A 14,213-nucleotide genomic window follows, 5' to 3' on the forward strand; every position below is an offset into this window, starting at 1 on the left:
AGACACCGTTTACAGGAGAAGGGTGTTACTGTTGGTAGTGGCCACTGCATAGAGATTGTCCAAAGCACAGGTTCATGACTCCTTCAGGAGCCTGTAGTTTTTCATGAGTCCTAAGGAAAAACCTCCATGCATACTTGCTTTAGTTTCCTAGGATGGTTGTAGTACATTAACACAAGCTAGGTGGATTAAAACAACAGAAATTCATTTGCTCCAGTTTCTGGAGTCCAGAAGTCTGAAATCAAAGTGTTGGCAGGGCTACACTCCCTTCAGACACTCTAGGGGACAATCTGTTTCTTGCCTCTTTCAGCCTTAACTTTCTTTTTACTTCCTTCAGTGTTTGCAGATGTTTCTTTGCTTGTGGCTGCATTGCTCCAATCTCTGCTTCCTCATTCCTTCCTCCTCTTCTGGACATCTGTCTCCAAACTCCCCCTGCCCATCTTGATACATGTGATTTTATTTAGGGCCTGCAATGGACTGAATGTTTGTGTCCTCTCAAAATTCCTATCTTGAAATCCTAAGCCTCAATATGATGATATTAGAAGCTGTGGCCTTTCGAGGTGATTAGGTCATGAGGGTGGAGCCCTGCTAAATAGGGTCTGTGCCATTATGGAGTCTGTGACTCCAGAGAGCTCTATCAGTCTCTTTCTACCATGTGGGAACACAAGGAGCAGTCAGCTGTCTAGAACCTGGACGAGGTCCAGAACCTCACCAGAACCTGGCCATGCTAGCATGCTGGTCTTGGACTTATATCTTCCAGGACTGTGAGAAATAAATTTGCTATTTATAAGTCACCCAGTCTACAATACTTTGTTATAGCAAACTGAAATGGCTAAAAAAGGGCCAAACCAAATAATCCAGGGTAATTCCTCCTCTCAAGATCCTTAATCACATCACGTATAAGATAGTATGCACTATTTGGCCCTGTAAAGTAATATTCACGGGTCTTAGGGATTAGGATATGAATGTATCATTGGAGGTTACCTTTCAGCTAACAGTACTTTTCATATAAAATTGGTCAAACTGGTAAGCCCAAACTAACCATTACTATTCAGATATTGGTGCCCAGAGGGTGCTCTAAGGGAGCAATCCCTTTTCCTGATCAAGCATTAATCTTCCTGACTTTCCTGGTGACGCATGTGGAACTTACATAGTGAGATAGGACTGCACAAAGTTTATGTTATTCCATTTCCCATCCTGTTCATCTCCACGCACTTTCCTCTGTCTCGTCCATCAGGCCCGTCTGGGTTGCAAATGTACAGTTACAGGGGTCTCATTCAGGTAGGGGAATTTCCTGGGTCTGGGGCCTCCCTTAGGCCCAGGTAGGTGTGTTACTTTCCTCATGAGACATACTAGGCCTGTGTTCTTCAGGTCCATGAGGGTGGTGATGGACTCATGGACACAGAGTTCTCAATGGGCGGCCAAATGACTACCTGTTGCTGGCAAAGGCCCTATTTCCCTCCGTGATCATGGATTCCTGCAAGATCAGAGCTGGAGAAGAGAGGGATCACAGTCAGGCCTTTGAGTAGAGTCTGGCTTCTGTGCATCTATGAGTGTTTGTATGTTTGCTGTATACGTGTTTATTTTGTGTGTCTCTTGGGTGTTTGTGGTATGTGTGCTTGTGTGTGTAAGGAGGGGTATGGTACTACCTCATCATCTTTTTTATGTATCCTTCTGTCCTTCAGTGTAAAAGTGGTTGACTGCCTTGGCAGTTTTGTCTCTAAGTGATGCCTCATCAGGTGGGATGTTAAGGGGAGACAAGTCTGAAAGGAAGAGCTAGGTTACATAACACTAGCCAGAAACTGGGAGAGAAGAACAAGAGGAATAGCTTGAACCTATTTATGACCTGGAGTATGGATTAACACGTGGAGAATATGCTTGATGGCATGAGTTTGGAGTGAGATAGTTGTGAATTTTCAACTTTCTAAAGCTACCTTACATGAACTGTGAGCTCGCTGTAAGTATCCCAACATCTTAGGTTCTCTTTTCCTCATTTGTAACATGATGTTTTTTGAGGTCATGGTGCAAAGTTTCTAAGTACAAAATATGGCACATGACAGGTACTCAGAAACCCCTTCTACAAGTTTTTCTTCACCTCTTGTTCCACTGATTCTCCTGTAAAGATTTAAACCACATGGCACCCAACCTGTGCACACACCTAGCTCACTCATGGTCCTCTCCCAGCCAGCTCCCCAATACTCACTTTGGTTCCAGTGACAAAGTCCTGCTGTGGGTTACATGGGCTCACTGGGCCCCAAAGTTCTCCCTCACCCTTAGCTAAAAGCCTGGTGTCTGCCTGAGGGTGGCCTGCAGCTCCTTGCCCAGATTGGCCTTCAGTACTGTGGAGACACCTTCCTATGACATCAACATCGAAGCCATCATTATTCTCATGAGTGTGGGGAGGTCCCAGTCCTTGAATCACACACGCCACAGTAGCCCGCTCCCTCCTCATGAATCCCCCAGTGGGGATGTGAGCCCAGACCCAGGAGTGACTTTTTATGGAGGTCCTGGAAAGCACATGAGAATATCTCAATTCATTCATTCATTCATTCATTCATTCTCTCTCTCTCTCTCTCCTGTAGTATACACAACAGGAGTCTCCATTGCCAAGTGTACTCATTTTCTAGGGCTTCCATAATAAACTACCACAAACCAGGTGGCTTAAAACAACATAAATTTATTCACACACAGTGCTGGAGGCTAGAAGTCTGAGATCAAGGTGTCACCAGGATTGGTTCCTACTGGAGGCTCTGAGGAATATTCTTCTATGCCTCACTCCCAGTTTCTGATATAGGCCATTATAGGTAAACAGCCCTGAGGAATTAGCAGCAGTTTCCTGGCTGAATGGTTCATCATATTCTGTGTTTTCTCATGGAATGGAAGATTTTAGTAGAAAACAAGTTTGTAGGCAGATGTATCAGAAGAAGCTGGCAGAAGTTTCTGATACCAGTATTGTCCACAGTCTTTGGCATTCCTTGTCTTAAAGATACGTCACTCCAATATCTGCCTCCTTCATCACACAGCATTCTCCTTTTGTGACTGTGTGCCCAAATTTCCCTCTTCTTATAAGGATAACAGTCAGTGGATTAGGGCCAGCTCGAATCTAGTGGGGCCTCATCTTGTCTTTATTATAACTATAAAGACCCTAATTCCACATAAGGGTGCAGTCATAAGTCTTGGTGGTTAGGACTTGCATAGATTTTTTTTATTTTTTTTTTTTACGACACTATTTAGCACACATTAAGGAATGGGAATGCCTGACCAAGGACGTTGAAGGTGGTCTGTCATGTGTTTCATTTCTCCTCCTTTGGTCCCTGGCCATCCCTTCCCGGTTTTGTCTTTTATTACTGGCTTATAGCAGTTGTTTCTGTATCCTTTGTATCCTTTGACAGATACAGGCCAATATTTGCAAATATTTTTCTCCCAGTCATGGTTTGCCTGTTTTCCTAATGTTTAACAAACTGAGTTAATCTTTAATTTTGATGAAATTCAATTTATCATTTTTACTTGAATAATAATTGAGTTCTCTAAGACAATTTTGCCTAATGCTAAGTTACAAAGTATATCTGTAAATTTTAAACCTAGATTTTTTTAGCTCTTATGAAATAAATCTTTAAGAGTGTGAGCTAGCGAGAGATAACCAGAATGTAAATAGAAAACAATGTAACAGAAAGGAATGTAGCTCTTATGATCCTTTGTACTTGTAAGTTATCAGTTGTCATGTCTCCTCTCTCGTTTCTGATTTTGAGTCTTCTCTGTATTTTTCTTAGTTATTTTAGCTAAAGTTTGGAAATTGTATCATTTCACAAAAATTAATTTTGAGTTTCATTGATCTATTTGCTTTTCTACCCTCTATATCATTTATTTCTGTTCTGATCTTTGTTATTTCCTTCTAAAAGGGCAGAATATTAGTGACAATACAGAAAATATGAACAAGATTAATATACTGACCTAATGATATACTAATCAACTGTAAAAACCACATTACTTCTAGTGCACATAATACATTTACCATTCTAAATCATAATCTAGATCATAAAATAAAATCTTAACAAATTTCAAAAGATTGAACTCATATAAAAGTATATTTCTGGATACAGTGGAATTAAACTATAAATCACTTACAGCAATATAGCTTTTAAAATGCTCAAATATTTAGGAATTAAACAACACACTTATAAATAAACCGTGAGTCAAAGAAGTCACAATGACAATTATAAAGTAATTTGAATTGGATATGAAAAACATATTTTGAATTGGTGACAAAAGATACACATCCAAACATGTGGTATGCAACTGAAATAGTTCTTAAATACAAATTATAACTTTAAATGATTATATTAGCAAAGAAGAAAGGAAGAAAATCAGTTCTCTAAATGCCAATTAAAAGAAGCTAGAAAAAGAATGGCAAATTAAACCCACGGAAGATCGATACAAGAAAATGATAAAGATAGGAACAGATATAAATACATGTAATCATAGAGGTTAGTAGAGAAAAGACCAAAAAGAAGCTTTTGGAAAAAATTAATAAAATTGACAAATCCTTTGCAAGATTGATTAAGAAAAAAAGAGACAGGCCAAACACGGTGGCTCACGCCTGTAATCCCAGCACTTTGGGAGGTTGAGGCAGGCAGATCACCTCCCAGGTCAGGAATTCGAGACCAGACTAGCCAACATGGCGAAACCTCGTCTCCACTAAAAATACAGAAATTAGCTGGGCATGGTGGTGGGCATCTGCAATCCCAGCTACCTGGGAGGCTGAATCAGGAAGATATCTTAAACCCGGGAGGCAGAGGTTGCAGTGAGCCAAGATCACGCCACTGCACTCCAGCCACTCCTGCCTAGGTGACAGAGTGAGACTCCATCTCAAAAAAAAAAAAAAAAAAAAAAAAAAAAAAAAAAAAAAAAAAAAAAGAAGGAAAGAAAAAAAGAGATAAAATACAAATAATTATAACAGATACATAGGCACTGCTATAGATCCTACTTATATTGAAAAGAAATATGAAGGTATTTTAACAATTTTATGGCAGTACATATATATTCAGAGGAAACTGACACATTCATTGAAAAATATAACTCACTGAAACTGAACAAAAGACAGAAAACATGAATAGCTTTAGATCATGAGGAAAGAGGAAATTAAATCTGAAATTAAAATCATTTCCCAACAGAAAACACCATGCCAAGATGGCTTCACTGGTGAATTTATCTAACATTAAAGTATAATTTACACAAATTATTTTAGATAATGGGAGCATGAGAGCACATCACAGCTCATTTTAATGAGGCTTACATAACCTTGACACCAAAACCTAGCAAGTACATTAAGGAGGGGGAAAAAAGCCAGTATCTCTCATGAACATAGGTGCAAATGTGCTAAACAAACTATTAATAAATCCATTCCAATAATATATACACAAGAATAAATGTGATGAAATGGAGTTTATTCCATCAAAGTAAGGTTGATTTAATTTTTAAAAATCAATACGTGTTATTTATAATATCACATGATCTCATTAAAAAGCATGTATCTAGTGGCATGACTATGTGTATTAAGACCTAAAATAGAGTATCCTGATAGTTTACTACACAGTTTAAAGGTGTTAACTTATTTCATTGTCCTCACAATTTTCATGAAATAGGAATCATTATTTTCTCCCAGCTGCAAATACATGGCTGAAACAGAGAGTGTTTAAGTAACTGGCTCCAGATCACGTAGCAATTAAGTGACAGAGCTGTGAATCCAGTTTAGATAGGCCTGACTGGAGCACTTCATTATATTGTCTTTCAGGAGTCTATGCCTGTTCTGGTGGTCTCTGTATTTGGGTTGCTAACCAGTGCAATAAGGTAAGAAAAAAAGTAAAGCAATTGGGAAGAAATAAGTATTGCCATATTTTCAGCTTACAAGACTATGCACATACAAAATCCAGAAGAACCTACAAATTACTAGAGTTAAGAAATAAACTTATTGAAGTTACTAAACATCGTAAGACTACATACAAAACTTAACTGTATTTCTGTCTACAACAATAGAAAAGAAAAAATATTAAAAATACATTATTAAAATCCCTAAAACCACCAAAACAAGATATATAAGGTTTTTAAACTAAAAATGTCAAAACATAGCAATAAAGTTAAATAAATTCTAGTTAAATGAAGAGATAAACTATGAACATCGATTAGAGATTCAGTAGTAAGTTGTCGGTTCTGCATAAGTTGATTCATCGAGTCAGTGTGGTCCCAATGGAAACCTCATCAGGTTTTTGCAGAAATTGAGAAGCTGTTTCTAATATTTATATGGAAATCTTGACTTGAAGAAGAACAAAGCTGGACTATAGTTACAATTATAAATATACAGTAATTAAAACAGGGTACTGTTTGACACAAGCATCAACAAATAGACTAGTAGAATAGACAGCCCAGAAACAGACACACACACATACAGTTACCTAACTTACAAAAATGCACCACCCTAATTCAATGGAGGAAAAATGGTCTTTCCACAAATAGTGCTGTATCAAGTGGATACCTATTCTACCAGGAATAGATAGAATGTTTATTAATAAAACTATTAGAAAAAAAGGGAAAAACATCTTCATGGTTTCAAAATCATGAAAAATATCTTCATGGTTTCAAAATCATGAAAAATATCTTCATGATTTTGGGATGGGCAAAAATTTCTTAAACATGACACAAAAAGCACAAATTTTGGAAGAAAATATGAATAAATAAGACTTTCTCAAAATTAGGAAATTTTGTTCATCAAAATTCAACATTAGGAGCAAGTCAAAAACCAGCAAAGTATTTGTAATACACATTAAAAAGGACATATTCAGAATGTAAAAATAACTTAAAAGTCAGTAAGTAAAATATTGGCTAAGTAATTTAAACAAAATACAAAAGATATGAATGGGTACTTCATAAAAGAAGATACCCAAGTACCCAATCAGCAGATAAAAAGTGTTCAACCTTATTACACGTTGGGGAAATACAGATTAAAACCATGGGGAATATCACTTTACATCCACAGTAATAATTAAAATTAAGAGAACTGAAAACATTGACTTTTTACAAGCACATAGAGCATCTAGGACTGCCACATATTGCTGGTAGGAGCATAAATTCATACAATCACTTAGGAAAACTGGTAGTATCTACTGAAACTAAATACATGCTTTCCTCATCCTCTACCAGTTCCACTCCTGGATAGGTAGAGAAATCCATGCACCGTGTCCACAGAAGACAAGTCCAGGAATGTTCGTGGGTTCTCTTCTTCATGGCCAAAAATTGGAAGACACTTAAGTGCCTATTAACAATAGAATGGATGAACTGAGGAATATTAATATAAGGGAACCCTACATGGCAATGAAAAGGATGAAACTTCTGTACGTATGACATGAATGAATCTCACAGATTTAATTCTGAGTAAAACAAGACATACGACATTACACACAGTATGATTCCAACTACACAATGTTTATAAACAGACAAAATTACTGTGCAGTCATGGAGGTCAGAATAGTATTTTCCTAGAAGTTAACACTAGGAGGACTTATAAAGGGGCTTCTAGGGAGTCAAAAACATCCCATATCTTAATCTAGAAAGTGAGTATATAGGTATGTATGTGAGTGAGAATTTGTGAATCTGTTTGCTTGAGATTTGTTATTTATGTTCTTTACATGGTTTATATATCTCATTAAAAAGAAAACAGAGTTCATAAAGTTACAAAATAGATTTTATTAATACCTGAAACTTGTTAAAAAGCTATAGTATTAAACTGTGGTGATGTCATTAGGGGAGCCCTCTACCCAAAGAGAAAGGAAGGCTCAACAGAGCACAGGTGTTTGTTGTAAATGGAAAAATAAATCCATCTTATGTTCATATTGCAGCAAGTTAATGCTACTGAAAGTATTGCAGCTTAGTTAAACTAGATAATTAATGTAGGATGCAAAAGATAGGGTCTTGTGGTATATATTAAAAATATATTGTTATATAATTAGCATGAATACTACTGCTGCTACTAACTACTACTACTATTATTATTGCTTTGTTGGTGCTGTTAGTGATCATTTTTAGTGACTGCCACAAAAGGAACAATACTGGATAAGGGGAAATTGATATAATTTATCTTTTCAAGCAGACTGTGGGCCTGTGGGTTGCAGTAAAAAGACAAGGAGGGCCTGAGTGATGTGACCCTTCAGATAGGGAACTCGCAGAGGGCCAGATGGGAAGAGGAGCAGGGAACGTCATTCCACTTGCCATCTTTCAGTAACAATACACAGTCTTCATCAGAACCAGCATTGTTGGGCTCACCGTTGTTCCAGTTTGTGTAGGTCAGTCTATTTCCTGTCAGATCCACAAACTGTCCTTCTGTGTTCTCATCAGTGATGCCCAGGAAGGCTTCCTCCTTGATGAGATTCTGGATGGCTCTGTTCTCTGCAGCATTCCTGGGGGTGGCCACAGAGGCCTGAAACTTGGCACACAGGGCCTTCACGTTGTCAAAGGTCATCATTTCACCATTGGTCAGGAAGAACTTGTTCCCAACTTGTCTGCCCAGAGAGAAGGTCAGCCCTAAAATGTGAAAAAGTGGGTGAAATTGGCTCATCCTTAAGCCCAACTCAAGGTATTTCTCAAGAAAAAGTCTTCTAGAGTAGAGTTGCCAGATAAAATATAGTATGTCCAGTTAAACTTGAATTTCAGACAAACAATGAATATTTTAGTATATCTCCTATATAATTTTTCAGACATACTTATACTAAAAATGTTTTTAAGCTGAAATCCAATTGAACTGGTGCTTTGTCTTTTTCTTTGTTAAATATGGCAACCCAAATGTGAACAGACAGACTGGTACAAAGGCCTCTCTGTGCTTTCAGATCAGAATTCTAAAAGACATATAATTTGGACTTCCAAATTATAAATTATTAACTTGAGACCAAACAAAAAATGTCTGAAAATATTTGCCCCAGGCAGGTTAGACCCCATGTCCACGTCTCAATACCAGTGCAACAAAGGGATATAAGTCCCATTTTCAGTGAGCAATATCAGAGGGTAAAATATTAGGGTCTCTCGAGTTAGACTGACTTCCATCTATAAAGCACTCCTGCCATTTCTTAGCTTTGTGCATTTGAGCAAGTAATTTAACTTCCCTTTGCCTCCATTTCTACCAAAATGTTGTGAGAATTTCATGAGGTCAGAATATGAGAAATGCCTATCAGGGTACAGAAAATTATATGCACTCAATAAATATTTGTTGCATTCTATTTTCCCCAAATTTCAAGCTGCCTGGAGAGTAAGAGAAAAAACTTACACTTTTTGATATGAGCCATTTCTGTTTGCAGAGCTTTTCTTTCTGAGGTAGCCAGGCTACTATCACAATCTAGAAAATTAGAACAAAGTAAAGAAGCATTGTTGAGAAGGAGCCTCGGAACTGTGCATATACAAGGCAGTAGAGTATCTTTTTCAAACTGAAAAAAAAAAACCTTATTTTACATTGATGTTTACACTTCAAAGGAAAATAAAAAATACTTAAAAGTCAAAAGAATGAAAAATCTCTATTTTCATCCAACCCCAAACGTCACTCTTTGTCTGTTTACTGTGTCCCAAAGTACACATACATATCACATGCACACATATACTCCCTGATTACCTAGCAATCCATAGGCCAGGTTCTTCACAGGTTATTTCTTTCCAAACAAATTGTTCTATCAAAACTAAAAAGAAATCTCTTGAGGCATTACTCTATTATGACTTGGTGAAGAGAGACTAAAAAGATTACAGGGTTTTGTCTTTGGAGGGGTTTTGGTCTTTTATTTTGTTTTTGTTTTTCCCAGGTTTGTTCTGTTAGTCAGGAAACCTAGATTTTTGTGAGTTGCCCATTATCCAAGTGGGGAGGGCAAGAGCAAACCACTTGTAGTAGATGGCAAAGATGGCCTCAATAGGGTATAGCTCCTCTCATGTAGTAGACATGAGTCTATTTCACCACTCGTTGAATCTAGGCTGGCCTTGTGACTTGTTTTGACCAATACAGTCTGGCAGAAATGATAATGTGCTCTGAGTCTTCAAGAAGCCTAAAGCCTTATTTCTACTCTTGGGAATCCTGTAGTCACTGCTATGTGAACAAGCCCCGGCTAGCCTGTTGGATGATGAGAGACGTGGTTCAATTACCCTCATCACTCCAGCTAACATTCAAACAATAGCCAGACACATGATTAAGACTATTGGCCACAGACATATATGAGTGAGCCCAACTTAAACCAGCAGACAAATCACATGGCTGACCCACAGACTTGTGATTTAAATTGACAGCTATGTTTTTAAGCTATTAAGCTTTGGCTTGGTTTCTTATGAAGTAAAATATGACATACCATGGTTACATGCTTTTGTAAAAATAGAAATAATAAACCCACACTTAGATGGCCTATTTTTTTCCCTCTAGGACCAGGGCCTCACATTGAACTATTTCAACTGATGGAGAACCCAGGCTCAGCTCCTACAGGGAGTGCCTGATGAGGGAGTTGTCTTGAAAAGTTTGTAAGTCTGTACTCAGGCACTTATAGGAATTCCCTAAGGCTCTGAGAATGAAGAGAGGGCTTAGGGCACTGGGTCAGAAAGCAAATTTGGGTATCTTCTTTTGAAGGAACAGGAGAAGGGGCACACCAGGTGCTCAAGGTCTCAGAACCCTGGGTGCACTCAGCTCAGACCTTGCTGTGGTCCTTACCTGGACTCTCTCCAGGGTCTCCTTTTTGGCCCTTTGGTCCTGGTGACCCAGAAGACCCTGGATTTCCCGGAGGCCCCAACTTTCCAGGAGGGCCCTGTAAACCTCTGAGCCCTTGGCCTGTTGGAAGAAAAAGGAAATGTGACTTAATATCTATATTCTTTCTCTTCAAGGGTTGGATGCCCAGTCCCTTCTCAGGAGAAAGGAGACCTTGACCCAGGACTGACCTTTCTGAGCACTGCTCTCAATAACTGTATGGTATGCACCTGAGAGCAATAACTTAAGAAATAAAGTTGCCATATGGAGGTTGCTGCAGGGAGGGTGCAAAGTGAAAATTAACTGCATGTTTTTTACAAATAGTTGTGGTTCTCCTGTCCAGCCCACTGCTGCTGGATCTCCCTGTAAATAGGTTCCCCCAGTAAAACCTATGTTGGCTGGCTCCAGGTCTCTTCTTTGGCCTCTTGAACCTGGTGCCATCCCTATTGAAGTGAATAGGGGTCTGACATGACAATGACTATGACCCAGAGAAGAAAAATTCATCCTGTGTCCCATGCGATGGTCTGACCTGTGGGCCACTTTTCTGGGCAGGCAAGACAACTGTTAGTCACAAACTGCTATGTGGAAGTCTGAGATGCCAGAGAATGAGAGCTGAATCTCTGTTTTGAGTTACAGTATAGTTGAGAAAAATACACTCAAATAGGACATCAGTCTCCTCATATCCCCAGGCAGTTTTCTCTGGAAGGTAAAGAATTGCAGAGACAGAACAGCCCAACCTGTACCTGGTTCCCCCTTTTCTCCCTTGGTGCCATCACGCCCATCTTTGCCTGGGAAGCCGTTGATGCCTGGAGAGTTACAGGCAATCACCGCAGGGCAGATCTTTTGGGAATCCTCACAGGTCACAGTTTCTGAGTAAGATGTTGCCACCACACTCAGGAGAAGGAGAGGGAGTGATGGAAACAGGGACATGGTCCTCTCCTTGGTGTGAGAAAAGTCAGGGAAGATTATCTCAGTTAATCAACACATATATACTGGACATGCCCTCTGTTCTACAACCTGGGTGCAGGCTATATAGAAATAGATGACCCATCCCTGGCCTCTAGTTGGGGATTTGGAAAAGTAAACATCCTTGTGACATTGCGTGACTAGTACTTAAACAAAGGTAGGCACTGTGATGAGCAGTGGGGATCCTGAGGAGGGGTTCTTCTGTGCCTAGGTCCCTGGTATGGCTGCTGGAAGACTATAAACATACTTTCCATGGCAGTGAGAACAAATGGGACTGTGCATTGCCACCTCGCTCATGCCCATTAGTTTAGGGAATGAGAATGCGTGGAAACCCAGGTGTCTGTAGGAGCTTTCTCTTTCTCTCCACATCCCCTTTGAGTCCGTCTGCCACCTGAATCCCATCTTTTTATCTGGGCAGCTGATTCCTCTCCAGGGCCTGTTAACTATCATTTACTCAGTGGCAGGCCCTAGGCTACAGGCTGGTGATCAAATGAGGAAGGTCTCAACCTCAGATCAACCTCAATCGTAGTCACCAACCCAGCCCAGAATTAACTTGAATTTGCTTCCCCTTGGTGTTTTAGACAGGTTTTCCAGGGTAAGCATTTTCTCTGGAAATTTCTTACTACCTTGGACCTGGCAGAGTGCTAAATCCCTCTCTACTTTCTGGCAGGAATTCCCCCTGTTCTGTGAGTCAAAACCACTGGCAATTAGACAAGTTGCCTTGAATCCCCCTCCCATTTCTCAGTCTTAACCTTTCATTTGTTCTTCAGAGCTTTCTTCCAGCTATTGCCCCACTAAGAATCCTCAGCAGCCCAGCCCCATAGGTCTAAGTCCTCGAGTCTCCCTTTGGAAACAAAGATGGTCTCCACTGCAGATGAACAGTTAATTGAGGAAAGTCACAGGTGTTCCAGAAGAAGCAGAAAAAGAGACATCCTCAACCTGATTTCTGCTTTTCATCCCACTTCCCCCACCCCTAGAAAGACTCCTCCATACCTCCAGGGCCATGTCAACTCCCCAGACCCCTTGATCCGGGAACCCAGATTTATTCACCAGAAATGACTTACTGGTGTTTCTGCAGAGCAGGGACTCAATGACAAGGACGCTGGCCCTCTAGCCTGGGGCTCTGGCAGATGCCTCAGATTGAGGGAGGAGGCTGGGCTCAGCAATGTAGGGCCCAATCAACCTTGTGAACAAGGATAGCCTGGGCCTGGCCTTCAACTCCAGATTAATAAACAACTCTTCTCAGGACTAGGAGAAATTTAGGAGCCTCCAGCACAGTGCTCGGCAGCTGTATGCTTTAATACAGCAAAATTCCTTTCAATTGCCATCCATTTTGGGAAATCTCCTTGCTGAACTACCATAACTGGGTTCACTTGGTTAGTCATGTTGAGTTCCTTGTTTCCAACAGAAAAACAAAGTACTCACAAATGCATACACATGCTCATGCCCACCAACTACACACACAGACACGTGCATGCGTGCACACACCCATCCATGAAAGCATATAGACCTCTTGCTACCATTAATGCATTAAGATCATTCCTGCCTCAGACTCTTCACTTGATGTCTCCACTCCTGGACCCTTTACAGGCATTGCCAGCTAGCTCTTTCTCTTCTATTCGAACATTCCAATTTCAGAGAAGTAAGTACCTTGATCGCTTATTCTAAAATAGTCCTACCTAGCTGTCTCTATCCTCTCAGCCTGAATTATTTTCTCTCATGCTACTTACACTTTATGATATTATAGTCATTGACTTTACTTTTCCATTTTTTCATTGTGGTAAAATAGGCATACCATTTTGACCATTATTATTAAGCATACAACTCAGTCGCATTAAGTATATTCACATTGTTGTGCTATCATCACCACATCATGGGACAATTTTCATGATCCCAAACTGAAACTCTCAACTCATTAAACTAGAATTCTCCATTTACCCCTACCCACAGCCACTGGTAACTTCTGTTTTAATTTCTGTCTGTCTGAATTCATCTATTCTGGGTACCTCACATATGTGAAATCATACAATAGCTCCTTTGTATCTGGCTTATTTCACTTAGCACAGTGTCTTCAAGTTTCATCCTTGTAACAAGAATTGTAAACTGTGTTAAAGACTTTGAGTTTCCTTCCAAGGGTCACTAGGGGAACTGCAATAGTGGGGAGATGATCACATTTGAATTTTGCAATGTGAATTTTGCACCTTTCTGGCTATGGTGTTGAGGGGAACAGGACTGGAGAAAAACAGATCTAAAAGGAAATGCTTGCCGTGATCTAAGTAGCAGAAGACTGCCTGGGTCGGAGGAATGGCAGCTGGATTATGAAGGTGGGCACATTTGAGAAACAGGAGGTATTGATTGCACTTGAGAATTAACTACAATAGTGAGTGATAGTAAGAAGTTTTCATGGGCACACACATTTATGACTTGACTATATAGGGGCCACTCAGCTGAGATAAGAAGCAAAAGAACAGCACTTGGCAGTACAAGATCATCGGTATCG

At 39.7% G+C, this 14,213-nt stretch overlaps 1 protein-coding gene across 1 annotated transcript; it reads right to left on the reverse strand.

Moving 5' to 3' along the window:
- Positions 1 to 5,424: 5,424 nt before the first annotated feature.
- Positions 5,425 to 11,740, reverse strand: MBL2 (mannose binding lectin 2). The gene is made up of 4 exons (XM_023225233.1): positions 11,491 to 11,740; positions 10,715 to 10,831; positions 9,305 to 9,373; positions 5,425 to 8,568 (listed from the first exon to the last, which is right to left on the reverse strand). Exons 1-4 carry the CDS (start codon positions 11,675 to 11,677, stop codon positions 8,195 to 8,197), a joined length of 747 nt encoding a protein of 248 aa, XP_023081001.1. The 5' UTR covers positions 11,678 to 11,740; the 3' UTR covers positions 5,425 to 8,194.
- Between the last annotated feature and the right edge of the window lie 2,473 nt (positions 11,741 to 14,213).

Source organism: Piliocolobus tephrosceles, chromosome 9, assembly GCF_002776525.5.
Source record: "Piliocolobus tephrosceles isolate RC106 chromosome 9, ASM277652v3, whole genome shotgun sequence".
NCBI classification, from domain to species: domain Eukaryota; kingdom Metazoa; phylum Chordata; class Mammalia; order Primates; family Cercopithecidae; genus Piliocolobus; species Piliocolobus tephrosceles.

Coding starts and splice junctions, on each gene's coding strand:
- MBL2 (XM_023225233.1), bottom strand. CDS start 11,677: ATGTCCCTGTTTCCATCACTCCCTCTCCTTCTCCTGAGTGTGGTGGCA. Junction 10,832..11,490: donor GGGAGAAAAGGGGGAACCAG/GTACAGGTTGGG, acceptor TTCTTCCAACAG/GCCAAGGGCTCAGAGGTTTA. Junction 9,374..10,714: donor AGACCCTGGAGAGAGTCCAG/GTAAGGACCACA, acceptor CTAATTTTCTAG/ATTGTGATAGTAGCCTGGCT.